Genomic DNA, 15413 nt, shown 5'->3' with positions numbered 1-15413 from the left:
CTGGCGGCCTCCACTCCTGTAGGCATGAGGCCTGGGTCCGTGCTCTCCCTCCCTGGTCACGCATGGCCACCCTGGGGCCCCGGGGCCTGCACCTTGTGGGAAGTCAGTCCCTCACTGACCCCGTCTTCTGGGGTCCCAGGAAGCTGGGCTGCTCCCGGGAGGGAGGGCAGGATCAGCAGAGGGTCTGAGGCCACGTCTCAGGTGGCCTCCGCTGCCTGTGCTCCTGCCCCCGGCCGGGGTGGCCGTGGCCTCCGTAGGGCTGTTGCCGTCACCAGAGCCAAACGGACTAATGCAGCCATTGTCGGGCCGCTGAGGCGGCGCTTGTTCTGGGGCAGAACTGACCTCCTGGGGGCGCTCGTCCTCCTCCGAGGCCCTGCAGTGCCCTCCCGCTCCTGCCCTGCTCCCTGCGCCCCAGTCCCCTGCCAGGCTCATCCTCCTCCCTCTGCCTTGCACCTCTCTGTGCTTCTCCCCCTCCCCCCCCCGTCCCCTTGCTCCTCCCCTCCTCCCCCTCCTCTCCCCTCCCCCTCCTCTCCTCTTCTCTCTCCCCTCCCCCTCCTCTCCCCCCTCTCCCCCCTCTTCCTCCCTCTCTCCTCACTCCTCCACCCCTCCCCCTTCTCCCTCACTCCTCCCCTCCCCCTCCTCTCCCCCCTCTCCTCACTCCTCCCCCCTCCCTCCCCTCCCCTCCTCTCCCCCCTCCTCTCCTCCCCTCCCTCCCCCTCCGCCTCCTCTCCCCCCTCTCCTCACTCCTCCCCCCTCCCCTCCCCCTCCTCTCCCCCCTCCCCTCCCCTCCCTCCCCCTCTCCCTCCTCTCCCCCCTCCTCCCCTCCCCTCCCTCCCCCTCTCCCTCCTCTCCCCCCTCTCCTCACTCCTCCCCCCTCCTCCCCTCCCCTCCCTCCCCCTCCCCCTCCTCTCCCCCCTCCCCCCCTCCCCTCCCTCCCCCTCCCCCTCCTCTCCCCCCTCCTCCCCTCCCCTCCCTCCCCCTCCCCCTCCTCTCCCCCCTCCTCCCCTCCCCCCTCCCCCTCCTCTCCCCCCTCCTCCTCTCCTCCCCTCCTCCCCCTCCTCCCCTCCCCCCTCCCCCTCCTCTCCCCCCTCCTCCTCTCCTCCCCTCCTCCCCCTCCTCCCCTCCCCCCTCTTCCTCCCTCTCCCTCACTCCTCCACCCCTCACCCCTTCTCCCTCACTCCTCCCCTCCCCCTCCCCTCACACCTCCTCCCCTCCCTCCCCCTCTCCCTCCTCTCCCCTCCTCCCCTCCTCCCCCTCCTCCCCTCCCCCCTCTTCCTCCCTCTCCCTCACTCCCCCACCCCTCACCCCTTCTCCCTCACTCCTCCCCTCCCCCTCCCCTCACACCTCCTCCCCTCCCTCCCCCTCTCCCTCCTCTCCCCTCCTCCCCTCCCCTCCCTCCCCCTCCCCCTCCTCTCCCCCCTCCTCCCCTCCCCTCCCTCCCCCTCCCCCTCCTCTCCCCCCTCCTCTCCCCCCTCCTCCCCTCCTCCCCCTCCTCCCCTCCCCTCCCTCCCCCTCCCCCTTCTCTCCCCCTCTCTCCCTCCCCCTTCCCCTCTGTCTCCCCCCCACCACATTCCCTTTCTCTCCCTCCCCCTCCTCTGTCCCTCTCTGTTCTCTGCCCTGCTCCCCCAGGCACCGCAGCTGCTCTCACTTGGTCCCCAGCCTCAGGCTCACAGTCCCTGCAGGCGCCACCCGCCGTCTCATACCGATGGGATGATACAGGAACAGGACACGGCAGGGACCGTAAGTCGGGCCTGGCTCTCGGCCTGTCAGCGCCCCTTGTCCTGGATCTGTCACTGGACCTCAGCCCGTAACTCTGAACCCCTGCTTGGGCCTGGCGTATGGGGCGGCTCTAGGGCCTGCTCCCCATGCCCGCCTTTGGGGGAGAAGGCTGAGCCAGGTGTTTCTCCGGGCCCTCCAAGCCTCTGTTGCGCAGCCCGCAGCCCCGGCACGCACACCCACGGAGGTGCGGACGGGCGAGGCCTCAGGTTCCCTGATGCCCCACGTCTGTCCCTCTGTCCGGAGAAGCCCTTGGGAGCCCAGCTCTTGTCCTGACCCAGGAGTGGTCTCCACAGGGAGGTGACTTCCAAATCGGCGAGATTGGTGCTTGGCCTCAGGTGGCCTTCACGGGGCTCCTCCGGAGGGCGTGGTGTGGCGCCCACCCTCAGGCACATGCTTGGGATTTTCTCTGACCACCTGCCTACTGAATCTCGTGAGGTGCAGTGGGCCAGGTGCATGAGGCGCAGTTGCCTCGTTTTGTCAAGATACTGATTGCTGGCGCCCGGGGCCGTGAACGTGGGGCTAATTGGGCATTTCTGTGCCCACAGTGGAGGGCCGATGGGGCCCGCCCAGGGTGTGGGTCTTTGCTCCTGGCTTTAGGGCAGGGAGAATGTTTATGACTTTCCTGTGGCTGCTGTTCTCTTAGATTTTTGGGTGATTTCCCAAGTAATTTCACAGGAGGCACTGAGAAAGCCTTAACTTTGGAATAATAACATAAATGAGCTGTTTCAGTAAAAGGCCCTCCCCATGCGGGTGGGGGGGACCACTGTGGCTGGGTGCTCCTGCCCAGAAGTTCACTCTGAACCGTGGGGTCCTCGTACCCTGGGACATGGGGAGGTAGGAGGTGTGTCTTTGCACACAGCGCAGCCAGGGGGCTCCTCCTGGGACCTTGGTTTCCACACGTCCGGTGGCCCTTGTCAGGGCTGTAGGCGCAGGCCGTCAGAGCCCGAGTGGTGACACGCCGGTCGTGGGGTACCTGCTGGCATCAGGCCCTGGGTGGCCCTCCCGGGTGAGGGCCAGCCCCCAGGTGTCCTGGGCAGAACGAGGGATCCATGCCCCCACCTCTCTCTCTCCCTTTTAGCTTGACCTCCCTACACAAAGCAGCAAGTGGCCAGCCCATCTTGGCTCCGGTGAGACCTGCACGCCCAAGTGCTGGGGTACAGAAGGGGTGCCCAGGGCTGGGCAGGGGTGTTAGCATGCACGCCTTGTGACCCCGGGCCTCAGCTTCCCCACCTGTCATGCGGGTTCATGCGTGGGCCTTCCAGAGCACAATGGGGCCTCCAGACATGTGGGACCAGCAGGTGGTGGTTGGGTAGGGGGTGGTTCAGGCAGGATGATTTCCCTCGCCTCACCCAGCCTAGAACTCAGCTACCATTCCCTCTGTGCACCTGACCCCTGACCTGTTGAAAGAGCCCCAGTCTGTGGGGCTGAGCTTGATGGTCTGACCTCAGACTCCTGTGTGCTGGGTCAGCTCCTTGTGTGTCCCTGGATCCCCATGGCCAGGCTAGGCAGGAGTATGTGTGGACATGGGGTGTGGACACGGTGGATGTGGGGTGTGGACTCTGGGTATAGATGCAGGATGTGGAATTGGGTTGTAGGCCTAGGGTGTAGACAAGAAGTGTGGACCTGGAGTGTGAACATGGGGTGTGGATGTGCGGTGTGGATTCTGGGTCCAATTTCTAGACCCAGTGGGTCCTGAATGCCTGCAGGGCTCTGCCTCTTGCTCACAGTGCTTGGCTCCGGTGTGGGAGATGGGGGCTCACACTGGTGTGGTCTCTGATGGATAAGCAAACTGAGGCCAGCTGGCCCAGGCCCGGGGTGCAGAGCAGACGCGGGGTTGCGGAGCAGGGCCGGGGTGCAGAGCAGACGCGGGGTGCGGAGCAGGGCCGGGGTGCAGAGCAGATGTGGGGTGCGGAGCAGGGCCGGGGTGCAGAGCAGGGCCAGGGTGCAGAGCAGACACGGGGTGCAGAGCAGGGCCAGGGTGCAGAGCAGGCCCATGGTGCAGGGTCCTTTCTGTGGAAGGCAGGGGTGTTGAGGCTGGGAGGGAGGGAGCAGAGGGGTCAGGCAGGTATACCAGCCTGGGGGCTGGGGGTTGGGAAGGGTCTGGGTGAACAGCTACTCCTCCTTGAGGGTGGGGAGGAGCTGGGGGGTGGGGGCTGAGGACACAGGAGGGAGCAGGCTGCTGGTGGGAGGGGACCTCGGGGCTCTGGTGGGGCAGGGGGTTGCTGTGGAGACAGACCAGTGGTGATCTGGCCGTTTGCTCTCCTCAGTATGCCTCCCACCTGCAGTGTTACCGGCTCAGCATGTCTGGTTTGGTGAATTTGCTGGGTGACTAATGGTGGTAATGTGGTCCTTTCGGGTGGTTAGTGGGGTGGGGCATCTTTCTCCGTAGCCCTGGGCTGTTTGGGCTCTGCCCTGTGCTTTCGCGGAGGAAATGCTCTTCATGCACGGTTCCTGGCCGGAGGGTAGGAACGCTCCTGTACTCGCTGTAAAGGTTTTCCGAAGTTGGCACCTCAAAGTTGGCTGCGGATGGGAGCCCTGTTTCAGTCCATCAGTGTTCTCTCTGATTTCCTTTGCAATTCTTTCCTTGTTTAGAAAGTCACTTTGCATCGTGAGAGCAGATGAATATGGCCTCACAGTCTGCTTCTGATGGCTTTGTCTTTTACATCCGACTCTTCAGACTGCCTGCACTTTGGTTCGGCGTTTGCTCTGAGATGAAGAGTGAACTTCCTATTTCTAAAAGCATGTGTTAGGGGCTTTGTGGGCTCCGGCTCTGCTCCTGGGACCGTGGCATGTGGCAGCCGGTGGTCCATCGAGGGCCCTAGGGCTGCGGTGGCTGACCCTGGCCAGGTGACCAGGGGACACAGGGAGGAGGCGCTTGGGGTCTGGGCACACGGCTCACCTCGTACGACAGGCGCGTGGCGACCCTCCTGTTACTGCAGGGTTGTTGCTGGAAGATTCATGTAGGGCTCTTGATGCTGCCGCAGGCGGAACGAGCGCTTGGCCAGCCTTAGTGAGGGCGGGGTCAGTGGTGCGGGATGGGTGCCCCTGTCACAAGGCACGTTCCTTGTCTTTTGATTGAGATAAAATTCACATAACATAAAACTAACCATCTTAAAGTGAGCACTTCATTGGCATTTAGTACCTTCACACTGTTGTGCAAACATGACCTCTATCCGGTTCCAGAACATTTTACCCCAAACGGAGACCCCACGCCCACTCAGCAGTCACTGCCCATTCCCCTCCCACAGCCCCTGGCACCACCAGAGGGTCCTCTGTCTGTGCATGTCGCGCGAATGGAATCCTGCAGTATGTGACCTTGTGTGTCTGGGCTCCATCGTGCTGTAGCAGGTGTCGGCCCCTTTCCTGTTAAGGCTGGGGACGGCTCCGTTGCATGGATGCGCCACAGTTGGTCTGTCCATCCGTCAGCTGGTGGGCCTTGGATGGTTTCCGTCTTTTGGTTATCGGGGCTGATGTTGCTGCGAACCCTTGCGTGCGGGATTTGTCGGAGGCCCTGCTCTGTGTTCTTTGGGGCGCACGTGCCCCGAGTGGGATTGCGGGGTCATAGGGTAAGTCTCTGTTTAACTTGCTGAGGAGCCGTCAGACTCTTTCCATAGAAACTGTCCACTTCTACATCCTCACCAGCGATGGAAGAGGGCTCTCGTTTCCCTCATCCTGGCCAGCACTTGAAATTTTCCTGGTGTTGTTTTCTTGTAAAAACTGTAGTCATCCTAGTGGGTGTGGGGTGGTATCTCGTTGGTTTGGATGTGCCTTCCAGTGACATCCACACGACTAAGAATGTTGAGCATCTTTCCTGAGCTTGTTGGCTGTTTGTCCCTCATCCTGGGAGAAATGTCTGTTCGAGGCCTTCGCCCGTTTAAAAGCTGATTTGTGCATCTCCCGGTCCTCGAGCTGTGAAGCTCTGTGTGCGTTCCAGACGCTGGGCCCTCATCAGAAATGTGATTGGCAAATACTGTCCCCCGTCCTCCATGTTGTCTTTTCACTTTCTTCCTAGTGTCTTTTAGTGAGCAAAAGTTTTACGTTTTGATGATACGCAATTTAATTTTTCTTTTGTTGCTTGTATTTTTGGTGTCCTATCTGGGAATCCATGCCCAGACCCAGGGTCATGAAGATGTGCTCCTGTGTCCTCTTCTTACCCTCTTATAGCCTTAGGCCTTATATTTAGGTGGTTGACCCATTTTTAATTTTTGTATACGATGTGAGGTAGGGATTTGACTTCAGTCTTTTGATATCCTGTGTCCCGGCACCGTGGTACGGCCCCCTGGGGTGGCGGTCCCTCGAGGGGTCGGAGGGCCTGACCCGTAGCTCTGAGCTGCCCCTGGTGACGTGGTGGGGGCAGCCACCCTCCGAGACCCCCTTGGCCCCCCCGGCCCTGTGGCGACAGGACAGCGGTGGCTCTCGTGCAGGCAGGCCTGTGGGACGGCCCGTCCCTCTGTGGAGCCTGGTCACGCACAGCAAGGCCTTCCTTGCCCCTCCCCCCCATGCCCCCTCTTGTCCTTGTGGGCTGCTGTCCCGGGTCCTGTCCTGTGAGCACGCTGTGAGCACGCTGCCCCCCTCCTGAGAGGTGGACAGGAGCTGCCCGGGTCCCACAGGGGAAGGCCCCGGGGACTTGCAACATCTGTGCTTCCTCCGTTTCAGCTGTGTGGGAGTAGAAGAGGAGGAGGCCCCAGACATCGACATATACCACTGCCCGAACTGCGAGAAAACCCACGGGAAGTCTACCTGTAAGTACAGGGCCATGCTGCCACTGCTGAGCTCTGATCAGCCCTGGCCTGGCCTGCTGGGTGAAATGCCCAGGTACTTGCACCCTGCTGCCTGGGGACCACTGCCGGCCTTGCTTACTGCCCCTATGGACTTGTCACGACAGCCCCACCTGGCTGGCTCCCCCCCAGGGGTGCAGCTGAGGCCACTTGGCCTGTGCAGAGACCCCACTGACTTCCAAAGGCCAGGCAGGGGCCTCACATTCCAGCACCTTCTGGGGCCAGGCCCATCCAAGATGGGGACACCATGCTGCAGCTGTCCAGGAGGCTGCCCAGCCCTGCCCACTGCTCACCGCCACGCCGGGTCTGGCAGTGCCCATGTTGGGGATCTGCTGTCCCTTCTCTGGTACCGCCTGCAGGGAGAGTCCCTGTCTCAAATGCCTGCTGGTCCCTTGGGGGCATCCTGTGGGGGCTCCTTGGGAACAGGCTCATCCAGTGTGGCGCCATGGGGGGGCTCATGTCCCTGCTAGGAGGTGAGTTCCGAGGCTGAGCCCGTGTAGGGGTGTACCCTGGTCTGCAGGTTCCTTGGTTGGGGGGCTGGCCTGGGGGCAAGACAGATGGCGTGGGGGTGTTAGTGTGGCCTCTGGTTTCTGGCCTGGGTTGGGGGGCATGGGTGCTCATAAGAGGTGTAGTTTGGACGCTAACCCTGGCTGGGTGGCTGATCACAGCCCTGTCATCCTGAGCCCTGGGTTGGCCGGAGGAGTGTTGGGGGGGGACCAGAGCTGGCCCCAGGCCACCAGGAGTCCTGTCCCCTTCAAAGGGAGCCTCCCTCCCAGTGTCCATTCACAAGGCTCCCGTGGGGTGAGTCCTGTGGATCCAGGCGGGGTCGAGGGAGGATGCCAGCACCCCTGTTCTGTGGACGGAGGCTGGCCACGTCCCTGCCGCTCAGGAAGCTGGGTGAGGCAGGTGGGGCGTCACCTCCCCTCCTTGCCTCCCTTTGTGCCTGGCCTGTGTACCGTCATCACTAAATGACTGGGGGGCTGCGCTGGTTCAGCTCTCATCCTCCAGCCCCCAGCACGTGGTCATCACGCAATAAAGCACCGCCAAATTCGTGAGACCAGCAGCAAGGTTCTTGGGCTCCTAACTTACCGCATAGGCCCAGGAGCCGGCAGTGCTGGTGCTCAGGATGAGTCTGCTATGATTACCCACAGAGCGCTCTGCTCCCTGCATTACAGCAGGTACACGTGGATGACGGTCGCTGTAACACCTTATGAGCCACGGGGAAAGCTCAGGGCTGGCGGGGGTCAACAGGTGGGGGCTGGGGTTGCACCATGTGGCCCTGGCTCAGGGCCAGGGACAGAATGGGACTGGGGCTGGGAGACCCCACCTGTCCCCACAACAGGGCTGAGCGTCCTGATGGAGGGTGGGGCAGCCACGGTGGTCTGCGCTCTTGCATGAATTTGGGCTCAGGTTGGGCTGCAGTGGGGTGCTGAGGTCGGTGTTGGTGTTCACACATAGTGTGACCTCTCCAGTATCTCTGCCCATCCTGGAAGCACCTTTCCCTGACCATGAGCTTGCCTACTGGTGGAGGTACATGTGCCTACTGACTGAGACCCTGCCCCTGAGCTGGGGGTCCCCGCTGCCTGGTATTGCTGCTCAAAGCCAAGTGCAGGCAACCCTTCCTGGTACTTATGCCCAGCCACCCCCAGGGCATGTGGGGACTGCAGCTTGGTGGGAGCCAGCAGCGCCTCCCTGGCTGTGTGTGTGTGCACGTGTGCATGTTATGTATATATATATGCATGAGTGTGTGCACAGGTGTTTGTGTGTGCATCCATGTGCACAGACACGTGCATGTGCACGAGGAGGGACACGTGTGCGTGCGTGTCCGTGTGTGTAGACACGTGCATGTGCATGAGCATGGATGTGTGTTTGCATTGCTTCCGTGTATATTAGACACGTGTGTGCACGAGTGTGGACATGTATTTGTATGTGTGTCCATGTGTATAGACGTGTGTGTGCATGAGCGTGGACATGTGTGCATGAGCATCCATGTGTATAGACACGTGTGTGCACAAGTTTGGACATGTGCACATGAGTGTCTGCACAGACGTGCGTGGACACATGCGTGTGCACAAGTATGAACACGTGTATGAGCATCTGTGTGTATAGACACGTGTGTGCACGAGCGTGGACACGTGTGCGTGTGTCCATGTGTATAGACGTGTGTGTGCATGAACGTGGACACGTGCATGAGTGTGCACGTGTGCACAGGTTGATGCTCGTGTGTGTGTGTATGTGCGTGTGCACATGTGCTTCATAAATCCTGTGAATTGGGCTTTCCCTGCTGTTACTGGAGGCTGCGTGGCCATTGTGGACAGAGGTGTGGGAACTAGTGTTTCCCGCTAGGGTGCGTGCCCACAATTGTGTGTCGCTCTGCCCTTGAATTGGGTCTGTGTCACTGTGACACACCGGTCAGTTTGCCGCTTCTGCCCGTCAGGCGTTGCATGGTGAGGACCTTCATTGTGCCCACGTCCCCAGGGGACCCCCAGGCCCATGGGCTGCTCTGGGGGCCCCGCACGGGTTTGTGGTGGGCACACTGAAGTGAGGACGGGGGCCTACCCACTCACCCGATTCACACAGAGTTGGGGCCTGAGGGTCCCCAGGGAACTTGGCAAGGAGTCCCCACCGACGGGAAGGCTCTCGCAGGCTTGGGTGGCCCTGAGAGCAGTTCTGACCCCAGCGTGCCTGCTTCAGGCGCTGCTTCCCTGACCGCCCACATCCCTCCTTCCCGAGGCCCCTGTAGCTGTGGTGCCCCGAGGGCACCTGTCACCCCACACCCCAGGCTCTTGTGGGGCTGAGGTCTCCAGGGTGCCTCGTCAGGGACACACAGGCAAGAGGACACTTGGCGTTGGGGCTCAGGATGTCCTGGGCCCCGGGGAGGGAAGGAGCACACCAGCCAGGGCTGCACAGGGAGCCCCGGGACACTCACCCTGCCTCCTTTGCGGCTCTGTGTTGGGCTGTTGTCCCAGCCCTGAGCTTTAGCCGCAGTGTCCTCGAGCTGCTCTCGATGCCCCGTCCCGAGTGAGGGCCCAGGAAGGCCAGCAGCCGTGCGCAGCACTGCTTCCCAGGCCCAGCCCCTGGCAGGCACGTGGGGGTGCTGCTGCTTTCTCACACTGCCCTTTACACTCGCGTCCCTGGCCCCGGCTGCCCTCCAAGACTCAGTTTCCCCACATGACGTCCTGGGCCAGGGCCCTCCTGCTGGGCCTCTGCGTCCTCGGGCCTCTGCACACCTTCCGTGGGGAGACCTTGGGAAGTGGGGTGAAGGGCAGATGCAGGGGCTGGCATTGGAGGACTTGGGGGGCCCAAGTGGGGCCCTCTGCTGCCCCCCAGACTGCACAGTGATGCCTGTCTCTCTGCTGGTCTCCCCTCCCTGTGGCCTGGGCTTCCCCTTTTCCTTCTCAAGGTCCTGGACGTGCTGGACCCCTCTTAAGTGGGGGCGCCCCAAGGGCCAGGCTCGCCTCCCACTGGGGGAAGGCAGGGAGGCCCCTCCTGGTGTGGGCAGCTGATTGCCGAGGCCCACGATGCTCCTCTGTGGCCATGCACGGCTACCCTCCCTCCTCAGGCCCTTCAGTGGGAGCTCCTTAGAGACTCCAGAGCCCCGTGCGTGTGAGGCGGGCCGGGCTCACATCTTGAGGCAGCTGCAGGCGCAGCAGAAGGGGTGATGACGTGGAGACTGGTTTCAGAGTCAGGGTGACCGGGGCCATCGTCAGGGTGGTGTCCCCGTGCCCTGCCTTGGCCTTGGGCACCCCCACCCCCGGCCTGAGCCTGTTGGGCTCCTTGGGGAGCAGGGATGACTCCCAGGCCACCTGTGGCTTTGGCGACCCCCGTGCAGAGCTGGGCTGCTCAGCGGGACTGAGGGGCCAGTGCAGCACCCAGGAGACCCGCCATTCACCACCCAGCCCCCCGTGCCCACTGGTGCCAGGCCGTGCCAGGCTCAGTGGGCTCAGGGGGAGAGCTTGGACTGAGCCCTGTGAACAAGGGCCTGCAGCCCAAGCAGCCTTGCCAAGAGGAGGGGCCATGCTTGCACAGTGTGCCCCCCAAGATCTCCTGGGGCCGGTTGGGCGCCACACGTCATTTGCCTCCTGTGGCTCACGAGGAGTCCAGGAGGTCAGGGCTAGTCCCTCTCTATTGAAGATGCAGCACAGAGATGCCCAGTAACTTGCCCAAAGTCACACAGTGACAAGATGGGGGGCAAGAAAGTTTTGGGCAGGTGCCCGGGCCCTTCTGATCTTCCATCTGTGCCTGGTGCCACCAGAAGCCCCAGCTTGGAGGCCTCCCTTTGCAGGATCTTGCCAGGTTTCGATAACGTCCACTCAGACCTGGCCATGGCAGACCAAGCATGACCGAGATAGTGCGCCACTGTCGGAGACAGTCTCGGGTCTGTGACTGGACGGGAGGTGGGGAGGGGTGGCATCCTCCTCTCTGTCCTTGTCTGTGAAGGACAGGCATCCAGAGGGCCGACTGGCAATCCCTCACATCCGGTCTCCTCCAGCCTGTTGCAGACCCGCCCGGCAGCCTCCAGGGACAGGTCTCCTCACTGTCCTCAGTCCGAACTACCAGTGGTTGCCCTGAGCGGGGGTGGGGGCCACAAGGCAATCCCTTCCCTCCCTTCCTGGGCTTACGGTCCCGTGGGGGCAGTGAGTGCGTGTATGTATGGGTGTGCACACGTGCATGTGCTTGTGCACGTGCGTGCAAATGTGTCACATCCAGTAGGGGCATGTGCACCCACTTGCGTGTAAAAAGTCCACCGTGGGGTGCCCAGTGTCCTGGGAGCGCGCGTGAGGACAGGAGAGTCAGAGGGAGCAGGCAGGATGGTAGTTTGCAGGGGTGGACACACCGGGGAGCATGAGGTGTGCATGCTAGGGGTGAGGAGGGCAGAAGCTACAGTGGGAAGCGCCAGCCTGCCTGTGCCCCAGCTGTGGGCTGTTGGGGCAGCAGAGGTCCCAGCAGACTGGGTGCCAGTGGAAAGGCCACTAGGCACCCTAGCTTCTGGGTGTGGTCACTGAGCCAGAGGCTTGGCAGGTGCAGGGCGGGGGTGGGTGGGGAGGTTACAGGGGTTAGGGAGGTGGGTGGGCCGGGTCCCCAGGGGACCTCGAGGGCTTTGCCTCCAGGGAGGCTTGAGTCAACAAGGAGTTGATGGCTCCTTGGCTGCCCTCCCAGCTGGGTCCCTGAGCTGCCCCTGTCTCCCCACAGTGAAGAAGAAGAGGGCCTGGCACAAACATGGCCCGGGGCAGACGCCCGACGTGAAGCCTGTGCAGAATGGCAGCCAGCTCTTCATCAAGGAGCTGCGGAGTCGGACCTTCCCCAGGTGGGCGGCGGCGGCCTCATCCCCCTGGGGCTCAGGGGCATGGCCTTCCCTCCAGGGGAGTGGCGCAGCCCCCCGAAACCCTAGGCACCTTTGGCTCTGCAGCCGGCCTCTCCCTTCTTAGCACTTGCAGACACAGGTGTTGGGGACCCTCTTCCTCTGGGCACATCTAGCCCCCCCACCTGCGGTGGCCCTTCGCATGGAGCCTTCCTGAGGGACAGGCTGCTGTCCTCAGGTTATGTCCAGTTGAGCAGCGGGGCCTGGGGTCCTGCTTAAGACCACCCTCCAGACACGGCAGCCCCCAGCCCCCAGGGGCCCGGACATTCCTCTCTGCCCCTGGGCCTGGCACGCTGTCCCTGGGTCCCCGTCTCAGGGTGCTCCCTGCTCGCACCTGTGTCCTGCGTGAGGGCAGAGGGTCAGGGTCAGGGCTGTGGGGAACCGCTGCCGAGAAGCAGCGCCTCACGAGGACCTGTGTTCTTAAAGCTGCTCTGGGCCACCTCAGCCCCTCATGCCTGGAAGACTTTTTTTGTTTGTCTGACAACGTCTTTGTTTCTCCTCCACTTTTGAAGAGTAATTCACTGGACACAGAATTCTGCATGGTGGGGTTTTTCCTTTTAACAGTTGAGATGTTTCGCTCCACTATCTTTTTGCATGCATGATTTCTGATGAGAAATCCAGTGTGACTCTTTACCTGTGACCCTGCGTGGAGAAGGTCCTTCCCTCCTCTGGCTTCTTTCTTTCCCTGAGATATAACTCACATACCACACAATCCACCTGTTTGAAGGGTACGATTTGGTGGTTTTTAGTGTATTCACAGATGTGGGCACCACTACCAGCCAATTTTAGAACGTTTTCATCACCCCAAAGTTTTTACTTAATATTCTGTTGTATGGATGGACCACATTTTTTTATCCATTCATCAGCAGACACATTTGGGTTATTTCTGATTTTTGGCTACTGTGAATATTTCTGCTGTAAACATTCTTGTACAAGATCTTGTTGGACATATGTTTTCATGTTTTTAGGAGTAGCACTGTATTCAGTTGTCTGAGGAACTGCCAGACCATTTTCCAAAGTGGTAACACCGCTTTCTGATCCCACCAGCAGAGCATGAGGGTTCCAGTTTCTCATCGCCCTTACCGGCACTTGTAATTACCTGGCACTTTGATTCTAACCATCCTTGTAGGTGTGAGGTGTTCCCTCACTCTGGTTTGATCCGCATTTCCCTAGTGATGAGTGATTTTGAGCATCTTTTCATGTGCCTGCTGGTCATTCGTATGTCTTCCTTGGAGAAATGTCATTTCAGACCCTTTGCCTATTTTTAATTTTTTGTGTCTTTTTATTATTGAGTCATAAGAATTCTTTCCATATTTTATTTTATTTTTTTTAAAGATTTTATTTATTGGGGCGCCTGGGTGGCTCAGTCGCTAGGCGTCTGCCTTCGGCTCAGGTCATGATTCCAGGGTCCTGAGATTGAGCCCCGCATCGGGCTCCGTGCTCGGCGGGAGGCCTGCTTCTCCCTCTCCCACTCCCCCTGCTTGTGTTCCCTCTCTCGCTGTGTCTCTCTCTGTCAAATAAATAAATAAAATCTTATGTATTTATTTGACAGAGAGAGTGAGAGAGCACAAGCAGGGGGAACAGTAGAGGGAGAGGGAGAAGCAGGCTCCCCGCCGAGCAGGGATCCCGATGTGGAGCTCGATCTCAGGACCCTGGAATCATGACCTGAGCCGAAGGCAGACGCTTAACGACTGAGCCACCCACGCGCCTCTCTTTCCATATTTTAGAAGTCTCTTAACAGACATATGACTTGTGAATACTTTACCCTGTTTTGTAGACTTTTCACTTTCTTGGTTGTGTTCTTTGAAGTGCAAACGTTTGTCATTTTGATGGAGTCCAGTTTATCCATTTTTTATTTCGTTATTTGTGCTTTTGTTGTCATAGCTGAGGATCTTTTGCCAAGTCTAAACCCCACGTCGTGAAGATTTATCCCTATGTTTTCTTCTAAGAGTTTATAGTTTTTAGGTCTTATAGTTTGGTCTTTGATACATTTTGAGTTAATTTCTTCATATAGTGTGAGGTAAGGATCTATTTTTTTTTTTTTTTTTTTTTTTTTGCATGTGGCTCTCCATTTGTCCCTGCACCATTTGTAAAAAGACAGTTCTTTTTCTATTAAATTGCCTTGGCCCTTAGCTATAAGTGTATGCATTTATTCCTGGACACTCAGTTCTGCTCCACTAATCTCTGTTTACCCTCAGGACAGTCTCACACTGTCTGGATTACTGTGCTTTGCAGTATGTTTTGAAATGAAGAAGTGTTGAGTCCTCCAAATTTGTTTTTCTTTTTAAAGATCATTTTGGCATTCTGGGTCTGTTGCAGTTCCATACGAATTTTAGATTCGGCTTGTCAAGTCTGCAGAGAAGTCAGCTGATAAGGATTATAGTGAATCTGTAGAGCAGTAGAGTCAGAGTATTGCCATCTGAAAAATGCTCAGTCTTCTAACCCATTTATTGAGATCTTTTAAATTTCCATCAACAGTGTTTTATAGTTTTCAAAGTATAAGTTTTGTACTTCTTTTGTTAAATTTATTCCTAAATTTATTCTTCTTGATGTCTTTTAAATGAAACTGTTTTATTTCATTGCTACTGTACTGAAATACAGTATATTTTTGTATATTGTCTTGTATCCTGCAAACTTGATGAGCTAGTTTATTCGTTCTAATAACTTTTTAGTAATTCCTTACATCTTTCTATATATAGGATCATGTCATCTGCAAATAGGTCATGTTCTTTCTTCCCTTCCAATCTGTGTTACTTTTTTTTTTCTTGCGTAATTGCTCCGGCTAGGATTTCTAGTAGACTGTTGAGTAGAAGAGGCTGGGCAGGGGGTGACCAGGGCCCCACTATTCTCAGGGTGCCACATTCAGGGCACGGGTTCAGTACCTGTGGGCCAGCTGGAAGAAGGGAGCCCCCATGTCTTGGCTGCCCTCACCCAACACTTAGAATCGGCCATAGACAGCTGGGGCCGGTTGAGAAAGGCTGCCATCCTGTTCCTCCAGGAGGAAATCCCTCTGCCTGGAAGCTGGGGAGCCTCCCCGTCAGCACTCCTGTGTCCTTGGCGGCAGCCTTCCGGAGGGGAGTCTCCTCCCCAAGCCAGGGAGAAGGGAGGAGTGGTCACACACTCTTGCCTTTCCTGCCAAATTTTTGTAGATTTTCTCTACTAGATGTTCCTTCATTTGCTGTTTGCTCTTAGAATCATTTCCAGAGGTTTTGAATGTTTTTCAAAAATAATTTTTACCAGTTTCGCCGGGGTGTGGGTCAGTGGGGCTCTTCACACTGTTATGGCAGAAGTAGATCTTGCTCATGTGGCCTTTTTCAAGATACTATCTTTCATTTTTTGCAGTTTGATTATGACATGCCTACGAATAGTTTGGGGTCTTACCCTGCTTGGTGGTGTTTGAGTTTTCTGGATCTGTGGTTCCACGTCTGCCATTATTTTTAGACAATTCTCAGCCATTATTGCTTCAAACATTTCTTCTGCTCCTCTCTCTCTTT

The 15413-nt window shown here is 58.5% G+C and overlaps 1 protein-coding gene across 3 annotated transcripts in view; it reads left to right on the top strand.

Annotated features, from left to right (window-relative positions):
* Window positions 1–15413, top strand: part of PHF2 (PHD finger protein 2) — a 76052-nt gene that overhangs the window by 28307 nt on the left and 32332 nt on the right. For 2 of the 3 annotated variants that reach the window (XM_027615573.2, XM_027615568.2), the window contains exons 2-3: window positions 6436–6521; window positions 11751–11865. Coding sequence is in view for 2 of the 3 variants with exons in the window: in XM_027615568.2 (XP_027471369.2) it covers window positions 6436–6521; window positions 11751–11865 (201 nt within the window). In the remaining variant the exon portion in view is untranslated. The remainder of the gene's footprint in view (window positions 1–6435; window positions 6522–11750; window positions 11866–15413) is intronic. The other variant, XM_027615569.2, reaches the window with a different exon arrangement.

Source organism: Zalophus californianus, chromosome 13 (assembly GCF_009762305.2).
Source record: "Zalophus californianus isolate mZalCal1 chromosome 13, mZalCal1.pri.v2, whole genome shotgun sequence".
NCBI lineage: Eukaryota > Metazoa > Chordata > Mammalia > Carnivora > Otariidae > Zalophus > Zalophus californianus.
Note: the sequence above shows the minus strand (reverse complement) of the source record. Positions and strands in the feature narration are given on the sequence as shown.